The 10,434-nt window shown below is 41.0% G+C and overlaps 1 protein-coding gene and 1 long non-coding RNA gene across 3 annotated transcripts in view; one reads left to right on the top strand and one right to left on the bottom strand.

Annotated features, from left to right (window-relative positions):
- LOC130917611 (zinc finger and BTB domain-containing protein 16-A-like) overlaps nt 1-8,119 on the bottom strand; it is an 81,089-nt gene extending 72,970 nt beyond the window's left edge. For both annotated transcript variants that reach the window (XM_057839204.1, XM_057839205.1), the window contains exons 1-2: nt 7,991-8,119; nt 1,734-2,947 (exon numbers count right to left, since the gene is read on the bottom strand). In XM_057839204.1, coding sequence (XP_057695187.1) covers nt 1,734-2,869 — 1,136 coding nt within the window. In that variant the 5' untranslated portion in view covers nt 2,870-2,947; nt 7,991-8,119. The remainder of the gene's footprint in view (nt 1-1,733; nt 2,948-7,990) is intronic.
- Nucleotides 8,120-8,523: 404 nt separating this feature from the next.
- Nucleotides 8,524-10,396, top strand: LOC130917617 (uncharacterized). Its single transcript, XR_009063498.1, has 3 exons — nt 8,524-8,779; nt 9,410-9,538; nt 9,655-10,396. It is a non-coding gene; the product is annotated as an uncharacterized LOC130917617 (long non-coding RNA).
- Nucleotides 10,397-10,434: the final 38 nt, after the last annotated feature.

Here is a 10,434-nt window from a genome sequence, read left to right as displayed (position 1 = left end):
AATGAAGTGAAAAGACAGAATTTGTAGTTTTTAAAAGAAAAACGTTATTTGGAGTTAAAATAATTTTATATTGAAACCCCTCTTGATGTTTTCGTTTTTATACAATTTGTAATATTAGTTTAACTAGTATGTCGTCATTGTTGACGTCACAGGGCGGTGACGTCACATGGTTACGCTGCCGGGCTTCCAGAGTCTGACATAAACATGTCATCTGTTCAACCCTTTCAATTTAAACGAGAGAGGAATAATAATGAGCATGACAGCACTATAGCTATTTCACAAACGAGCAGCAAAAGCAAAATGAACAGGAAGGACGGGATGAGACGAGACGAGAGTAGGAAAAAAACCATGGTGTTCTGCCAAAATGTGCTACAACGGCGAAACGTCCCACAAGAGGCGAATTTGACACCCAAAGTACCACTATGCGCTTTCAGCTTGTTTTGTATAGATGCATTCAGGCAGAACATACTAAAGATGCCTTAAGAAAATACTTAGAAGTACTAGTAATATCAAATAAGGGTGGTTTAAATATGCTTCTTGACTAATGTGGTCAACAGATCAACAATTTGCTTTAAAGCTACCACAAGAAAACATAATGCTTAAGAGTATGAGAGGGAAACACATGCAAAAAGTATTTTGAGACAATGAAAAGGTAAAAAAGTCTCAATAAAAACACAAATAGTAAGTACTCGCCAGTTTTAACCGAGCATGTGTTGGACATCTGGCCGTGTAGAAGGAATTGGAATAACCCAGTAGTGTTCGTCTAGTCTAGTGACAGTGACAATCTACGTCATCACGCCGAGCCTCCATTGCGTGCATGGCACCCTCCGTGGATCAAAAGATGTACTAAAGCTTTAATGGACTCAGTGATGTAGTAGGGCTTGTCTGGTTCTCAGACGGTGAAAGGAGAAAGACAACTACTGACTGAACAAGTACAGAAACTATAAAGAGTGTGTGCCGATTTCCTTAGCAAATTTTTTCCGGTTTTAAGTGTATCAGTGTTTATGTGCTATGCATGTGTGGCTTGACTGACATCACATCAGTCAAAAAAGGCCTGCACTTATAAGAAGTGTCATCTTTTGTTTTTAAACATATTTTTTTCTGTTATCAGAGGTCTAAGAAATATGCGATTTGCACAAAAAAAAACACTATCTTGTCTTTCACATGAGGGTTCATCAATATTAGGTGTTGTCTATTGCTTTAACTGTCAATTGCCAGAAAATTTTTGAATCAAAATGCAATGAATGGGACGGTGTGGCACAGTGGTACAGTATTCCCACCCCAGAGGTTGTGGGTTCGATTCTCTGCCCTGATGACTTTGTATAAGTATCCTTGAGCAAGATACTTCAACCCACGTTGCTCCTGGTGCTGCATCACCAGTCGGTAAATGAGGATAGAAAGTCAAAGCAGTAATAATGCCAGTCAAAATACCAATTGTTCTTTTGTCATTTAAGACTCGTTTAATTCCCTTCACATTCGGGGCTAGCGGAAGCTGCTTGTTTCGTTCCAAACTACACTTGGTCATCATCATGGTAACAAACCATTGGCCTTGCAATATGAATGAGGCTGTGCTATAAACAGTCTTGATTAATTCTTAGGTTAACTTGACAAAAGTATATAATTGACTTGTAAAATAGTTTGTACATGAATTTTGTTCCCTTTTTTAAGGGAAGGCTTGTTTTGGCAAAAGCATAGGTTTGTGTGAGTGCTGATGAGGTATGTGCTGGGGTTACCTGTGCTGCTCCATGGCCTGCCGACTGTGGAGCTGCAGACCGCACTCGCCACAACACTGCGGCCCCTGAATGGACCCCTCGTGCCTTATGCCCACTGCAAACTGACCAAGTCTGCTAAGGAGCTCCCGGTGCAGAAGGCCCTGGTGCAAGAGGCCGCTGTAGGCTCGTGGGTCCAGCGGAACCCCCAGGGTTGGGGCCAAAGACACGTGGGTCATTGCCTCCCCCGCGTGTTTGGGGGCAACTGAATAAATGGATGCTAGGTGCTTCTCGGGTATGCCGGGGAAACAGTCCAGAGAGCTCCCCACCACGCTTTCATCGGGGCTGGTGTGCAGCTCCCGGGTGCTTGTTATTACGCTGCTTCTCAAAGGCGTCCCTGGGCCCTCGTCCCGGCTCGGATCTGAAGCGCAGCTTCCGGACGAGCGCCCCTCACAACAGTCCGCTTCATCCACCTGCATGCTTTCCAACTTGATACCGTCAACAGGTTCCAAGGTGGGCGCCTCTGCACTACCCTGCTCCAGCTGCTGGGAAATTTCCATGTTCATGTCCAGCTTGGGACTCAGTTCAGGAGGTACATTTAGGTCTGTCCCAGACGGACTCCTGTCTGTCATATGATACAACGCGAGGTGATGCAGAGCAGTAGGAGTAGTGCGTGGGGGTCCGGCCTGGATGGAATTCTTCTTGGACATCAGGTGCCGCCAATGTCTGGCCCGACCGAGGTTGGTGTGGTCTCCGCCAACGTGCTTCCGCACCAGCGTGTCCTCGCTCTCCTCGGCCTGGATGGTCTCCAGCACCTTCAGACACTGCTCCTCCAAAAACTCGATCTCCAGGATCTCCGCCGCGTATAGCAGGTCATCCAAGTCTTCGGCTGTGGCCTGCAGTGAGGCGGTGTATGCGTACTCCAGAATCTGCTGGAAGGTTTTGGGTGACAGAAAGTCCAGGGCGTAACGGAGGCTGCTGCGGTGGAAAAGGATCTCGAACATCTTGCTGGTGCACGCAAGGACGGTGCGGTGTGCTGGGAACTCATGGCCATCCACCGTGATGATAACGTCGCACAAGGTACCTGCCAAACGCATCTGGTTGGCCCGCTGTAGCAACGTGTCGGGATGAGCTGGGTTGTGGAGCTGGAGCACGCCCATGTTTCCTCAGAACCCGCTCGGGCCTTCGCTGCGGCCACACATCAGGCGTTGGGCCTCCTTCAGCTGGAGTAGTGTGAGCTTTGGGGAAGAATAAAAGTGAAGGGTGAGGATCATTAGTGGCAGCACAGAGGAAGAAATACATTTGAACTCATTGGCTGCCTTTGATGGCACTTTACGTCCAATCCATTTTGACTAGAAGTAGCTGGCAGCGAATTATCGCAACGCCATCATACAACGCCATCAGTGTTACTTTAAATATAATATTCACAATTAGTCCTCACATTTCAAATGAATTGGATGTCTATTGTTATCAATGACTGGCAATGAATTTATGAGAGCCTAACAAATGTGAGTGCTGACTATTTTTATTGTAGGGAGTGTACTTCAAAGACCGACACAACACAACACAAAACACACAACGGTATATTCATCAATAATCACAGATCTCTTGCTCTATAGCATACAGTGTATCACAAAAGTGAGTACACCCCTTGCATTTCTGCAGATATTTAAGTATATCTTTTCGTGGGACAACACTGACAAAATGACACAACGAAAAGTAGACTGTGTGCAGCTTATATAATAGAGTTAATTTATTTTTCCCTCAAAATAACTCAAAATATAGCCATTATTATCTAAACCCCTGGCAACAAAAGTCCACAGCCCACAACACAGATTTATTAAACACATCTCACTGTCACAATGTTTACCTGATATTTCTACCTTAAATGACTTAAAGCAGTAGACACCACTGGCCGTTTTAGGGCCAGGGCTCCAGGGGCAATGACCCCACCTCTAATTTGAAGGGCCCCTGAAATGCTCCTGTTCTGTCAATCAGCTGGTGAGAGGAACAACCGGAGGGTTCAATTATCACTTATGCAATTCCAACCCTTAACTACTGGTGGCAGTGCGGTTCCATTGTCTGAACATGTGAATTGGGGAAGAAGCAGAACCACAAAGGATTTGATTTCATTACCAAAGCAATTTTACCGTTCGGTTTGCATTCGTGTCAGCGGTGATTAAATGGGATGATCATACCGTCTGTGAATTCATTCATTCATTCATTAAATCTGTATTAAACTGACAGGCTGTTATTTTAAAACTACGAGCTTCTAAACGCCTGCATTAGTTTGCAATATTAATGAAATTTGTTTGATTAACTAGCGATAAGATATCGCACTGATGGATAAAATACTCACTATTTTTGTTTGTTTTTTAATTCAAGTACAGATGTAGGGGGAAAATACTTAAGTAAAAGTACAAGTATCTCAGAAAAAATACTCAAGTAGAAGTACAAAAGTACTTGCTTTATATTTTAGGGTTTAGTTAAGTTAAAAGTAAAAGTATTTATTCCCATACAGTATTTCTATCTGAGCCAATATTCGGATATAAGAACCAGAAAATTCATTTACTGCTCAATTTATTTAAAACTGTGCAGAATGAAAAAAAAAAACATGCAGTAAATATATACTTCACTGTAAACGGAAGCTTAACAAGCTCAAACAACTCCATAATTTAGCTTAATGGTGGATTGCAAGCAACTATCAGGTGCATAGCCCCACCTACTGGACAAGAGTGTGCAACACCCATCTGAAGGCACTGCTTTCACTGTTGGTTTTTATTGGTAAATATCTTGTTCACCTGCTTAATTTTCCTTGTACTCGGCTTGGGAAAAGTGTAGTATTGACACCCAGGCCTTAAGTAATGCATCTTGTGAAAGAAGGTTTTCAGTCCTAGCACTTAGTAAGAACCGCTTAAGGACAACAATGGGTGATACACGTCTGAGTCACCTGGCATAGAATCTTGATGACCCAAATTATTGGATTTGGATTAATTTGTCAGGCATTTTAACACAAAACATAGTAATTGGCGAATCTTTCTTTTCTGAAGTGAGAGAGACTGAGATGTTTCTAGAGTATTTTAAATATGAATGCTTTTGGATCTGTATGAAATACGAATTAATACAAACTTTAATGATTCATCTTTGCTTGACGGTGTCATGCAAAAATGTTTATGGCGGAAAATACAGACAAGACTGGAAAAACAGTTTCTGCTCTTGCACTCCTCTTTAAAATAAATTGCTGTATTTTAAGCAGAAACAACTGTTGTGTTTGATAGAACAATATGTCTATATGCTGCCATAGCAGTTTCATGGCGAATTAAGCCCTCGAACTATTTTTAATTTGACCTTTTTACCTTGAAAACCCCTGCTTACAGACGTCGCCCAACCGCTTTGTTTCAACCCACCCATAAAACGAAAGTAATTAATTATATTTATCATTCAAAATGTCTGTCATTTTTAGCTCAGAATCATTAATTGATGTCGAATATTTCATTAAAAAAACAAAACGACTTTAAAAAATTATTCACTCGCATTTTTTAAACTTTTAAACAAATTACATCACAATGAAAAAAAATGGCATCTGTAAAAAAGTCACGGATATCTACCTCATAACTATTGCTTAATTGTATTTTTTTTTTTTTTTTTTTTGTTACTGTCACCTTTTCTCCGATATGTTAGATGATAAATAATCGATCCAAAAAAGAACAATTGGAAAAAAAAAATGTTTAAAAGGGTAAATATATGAAAAAGAAAATTTCGACCACTCCTCAAAGTCTGCGATTTCTGCATCGCGACCCTTGTTATATTACCTTGTTTCACCCATAAAATCCCCCCAAAATCCAGCTGTGGCCATTCACAGCTGTGTCTTGACACTCAGTGATACATGATACATGGGGTTTTTGGATCGAAACAAGGTAAGTACGCGATAATATCTCGTTAAAGCCATGGCGTCTGTAATTCTGCTCTCGTGTGCGCTCACCTCCAAATAGGGTTTTGCTGTTTAAAAGACATTTTTTTTTTTTAAAATGCCCTCCTGTTCAAAATTTTTATTTCCCCAGAAAATTGAGATTTTAAGCTTTTCAATGATGTATCACACATGCATATCAGACAATTTTGAAAATTGGCTAAATTGGGGGTCTCAGAGCAGAACTTCAAGTCACCTGAGTGTTTTCCACCTTATACATTTTTTATACATACATTACATGTGACCCCTTTTTGGCCCCTTTTTCGAAAAATCTTAGAACCGCCACTGGAAAACACCGAGAATCAACGGCTTTCATTTGACATACGGTGGTTATGTTTGAGTATGCATGTACGCATTTCTTCTCCGAAAATGGAACATGTAATGTTTAAACCAAAAATGTCACCGTTTACAAACGCAGCCATTGTGGAAGTGAATGTGACATCAGGCACACGCTTAGATGCTAATACACTTGAAACAGGTAAAAAGTACCGAAGAAAACACGCACACAGTATATAATTTATGTGCCTGCTCAAAGTGTCGCTGTCTTTCTCCTTTCTTCGTCTGAGACTCTGTCCATTTCGCTAACTTCCTGGAAATGTCGGCTTTTATTTACATTTTTCTCCACTATTACACGTCGGGGAATTAAATTCTGTGTCTTCATTTTATTGAACCCTTTCCGATAGGCGTGTGACAAAATATTGAAATGGTGATATATCGTGATACTTTGTTTCCCAAAAGGTTATCGATATGCTCCTGCCAAGAATCGATATATTGTTTTAAAAAGATGTCAATATCTAAAAAAAAAAATTAAAAAGGAACCACCAAGTTGCTACCAAAATCGTCCATCATAATACTGTCTGAGTTAACTCTAAGGCTGCATTGACGGTGCTCGACGCCCCATTCCATTCAGACTGGGAACGTTCGTTCATTCGAAACCAGAGCATTCACAGTCATTCTGTCCGATTTTCAGGGCATTTACTTTCTTTACTTACTTATTTACTTTCAGGGCACTTGCTGTTCATTTTAGGGCATTTACGGGTCATTTCCTGTTGAGTTTGAGTCACTGCCTATTCATTTGGGTACCCCAAAATCAACAGGAAGTAACTGAAAATCAACAGGTAAATGACCTTAAATGGACAAAAATTACCTCATTGCCTGGCGCTGGCTGCCACTGACGGCCATAGACGTTCAATCTGTTTGAAGTGGGAGGGATGGCAGCGAATGAACAAATGTTCATTCGCTGCCATCCCTCCCACTTCAAACGGATTGGACATCTACTAGCGATAAACTCATTCTAATTCACAACAGAAGCTTGTTTTTCTGTTTATTAGTTGTTTTTAGAATATCCTAGAATGATTTCCTGAGCAATGTATCGATAATCGTTGTATCGCCATATCGTAAGATTATCGTTATCGTGAGCTTTGTATCGCAAATCGTATCGTATGAGGTACCAAGAGGTTCCCACTCATACTTTCCGCTGGGGTTCACAATGGACATGTTTTTTTTTTCTATCCCTTTATATTGCCAGGGAGGCAAGTTGCTTCAGCGAGACCCGATTATCTTCACTCTTTAGAAGTCACTCTGGTAAGTGTGAAAATTTGAGGTGAGTTTTGTCCTTTTTTGAGGTGGTATTAAGTCATGAGCGAACAGACAACAGGTCGATTAGAGGCGCGCGTGCAGCAACAGTTTGCTTGTTGCGGTGGTGATTAGTCTGCGAGCGGCCACGTCGCTGTAATAACGTCTGCATACTGAGAGAGGTGACCGTGGCCATTTATCAAGCTACGCACGCACACGGGCGCACGCACGCAGACGCCCCTCAACAGGTAGACAAAAGCTGATTAGTCCATTAAAGCAGCGCACGTTCGTAATTAGAGGCGCTCCAGACAATTAAGCCGGCCGATCAATAAGTTATCAAACTATTAAGATGGATGAACGCGTGGAAACGGTGCGCCGCCATGCATTGACAATGCACATAAATGCGTGTGCTTGTGGGTGTGGGTGGATTTATCTGAGAAGATAATGCTTTTTATTTATTGGCCGTGCGTGTCACCATCCGATGGATGTCTGAGCGCGTCAAGTGCATACAAGCGATTCACATAAAGAGCATCACAGCGTGTTTAAAAAAATAAAATAAAAAAAAAAGAGCATAACTCGAGTTGTAGTTTTTACCAGCAAAAATCAGTTTCAGGAAAACTTGTAACCAATCGTGGCGATAAGAAGACACCCTCCTCCCAAAAGGAAAGCATGTCATCCCGTTTTAAATGCTAAATCTGTAATAAATAGTGAAGGAGTTGTTGTAAAGTGCTTGTCTTACCGTTCTTGTCTCCGCCTATGCTGCTGCTGCTGCTGGCCGCTGATTATCCTGATTATCCACATTTCACAGTGCCCGCTCCAAAAACTCGCTCCCGCTTCCAAGTACACAAGTCAAGTCGCAGTAAACACGAAGAGCGCTTCCGCGTAGGGCTGTCAAAGTAAAGGCGTAGGCTTTCGAGGTGGTAATGGAAAGGACCAAGATGTGTTTTACGTGTTATTATTAGGGCTGTTAAACGATTAAAAATTTTAACCGAGTTAATTACAGCTTTAAAATTAATTAATCGTAATTAATCGCAATTCAAACCATCTATTAACTATGCCATATTTTACTGTAAATTATTGTTGGAATGGAAAGATAAGACACAAGACGGATATATACATTCAACATACGGTATATAAGTACTGTATTTGTTTATTATAACAATAAATCAACAAGATAGCATTAACATTATTAACATTCAGTTAAAGCAATCCATGGATAGAAAGACTTGTAGTTCTTAAAAGATAAATGTTAGTACAAGTTATAGATTTTTTTTTATTAACCCCTTAACGCCGAATGTCGCGATTCGGCATCATACCGTTCCCGCTTTGAAAGCGGCCAAAATATCGTCTGCCTTTGTTCACTGCCGGTACATTAATGTCAAACACATGCCTAGGAACCTTTTTCAAGCATTAGTTTCAGTCGTGTCCGACCAGAGACAACACCGCTTCCTTTTCCGGACCGTGATATTCAAGATGAAAGCCACGTCGAAGTCCTGCGCACCAACTTGACTAATTCATTCAATTCAAGGTAAGTCAGCTAAAATAAAAAAATATGTACCGTCTTATTGTGTACTTGTGTTGCTAACACGATGAGATAGAGTTTCTATGATGAGTATTTTTGAAGCTCTATGACGATTTTGGTTTGTAGCGCTATCGCTACAGCCGGCATCATCGGAAAAGCACCTCCCCCCTCCCCCGCCACCCCGCAAACGTAAATGCGTTGTTTGTCGAAGGTTTGCAACACTCGCACGCGTTTTATCTATAAACTATCACTCTCGTTATCATCTGTAAACATTACAAAAGTAATGTGTTGCATAAAAAAGGGCATTTGTGGTTACTATTTTTCTGTAGAACAAATAAATGAACGCATCCTTTATATGCAATGGTGCACACGGGTGCCTCCATGTCGTTCCACTTTTAGACACGTTTTATTCAGACATTGCCACACTTGTTGTCATCTGTAGACATAATAAACATAACGTGTTGCATAAACAATGTCATTGCTATTGATTTATTTTTCTTATTTCTATATAATGAAAAATGAACACAGCATGAGCTGATAACTACCAAACAGAAGCAAATGTATGTATGTTGATGGTTTTCAACACATTTTGTTTTGAAATTATAACAGTAATTTCTTTACCTTATTTTTCTGCAGAAATACAAATGAATGCAGCAGCTTTTTACGCAAAGCTAGCACACCGGGCCAAACCACCTCCTGTTGAGAGTGCTCTCAGTGAGAGTGAGGGCAGCGATGAGGAGTACAATCCTAATAAAGCAAGTGAAGGTGATTTTGTGTCAAGTTTGAGCTTGTTTGACATCTATGGATGTAACTACGTGAACACACTGAAAAGATAAAAATGTTTGGTGTTTCCTAAAGTGATTTATTATTTTCTGCACCAGGTGATGAAAGCAGCAGCAATGACTCTACAGTGGACATTAGCAGCAGTGAGGAAGATGATGATGATCCGCCTCATCCACCTCCAACCACCAGTGCTGCACCTGCAAGACCTTCAAGAGCTACATCAAGGGCAGATCGAGCCTAAAGCAATATATAAAAAAAAAAGCCATACAAATTGGGATACAAGATTTTTGTACTGTGCGACATAAGAGGTCTGGTGCACTCATTTGACATATTCACAGGGAAAATAGATCCGGTACCAGGCCAACCAGACATAGGAGCCAGTGGTAACATTGTGCTCAAGCTTGCACAAGTCATTCATCCTGCTGTTCTTTGATAACTGGTTCTCATCTGTAGATCTGTTTGTTGCTCTTGCAAAAAAGGGCATACCTGCACTTGGGACCGTGCAGCACAATCGCCTGCGTGGGTGCTGTTTCAGTGCAGACTCATAGATGAAGAAGAAGCGAAGAGGGACATTTGAAGAGCAAGAGGCTCTTGTGGACAATGTCTGCATAAGAGCAGTCAAATGGTTTGACAATAGAGGGGTGATTGTTGCCAGCACATTTGCCAGTGCCCTGTCTGTTATGATAAAAATCATCTTTTATTTATTTATCTACATCATATGTCTTCTAGTCTGATTAAAAATGTGATGTACATCTGTGTTTAAACAAAAACAATAATTGTTTTTCAGAATTTCACAAGCAGTGAAAAAAGATGTTGCGATAAAAGTGTGTTCAGACCTGAGATGGGTATGTGCCTTTTTTGCCATTTGTTTTCCTTTA

This window comes from Corythoichthys intestinalis, chromosome 6 (genome assembly GCF_030265065.1).
Source record: "Corythoichthys intestinalis isolate RoL2023-P3 chromosome 6, ASM3026506v1, whole genome shotgun sequence".
Classification (NCBI taxonomy): domain Eukaryota; kingdom Metazoa; phylum Chordata; class Actinopteri; order Syngnathiformes; family Syngnathidae; genus Corythoichthys; species Corythoichthys intestinalis.
Note: the sequence above shows the minus strand (reverse complement) of the source record. Positions and strands in the feature narration are given on the sequence as shown.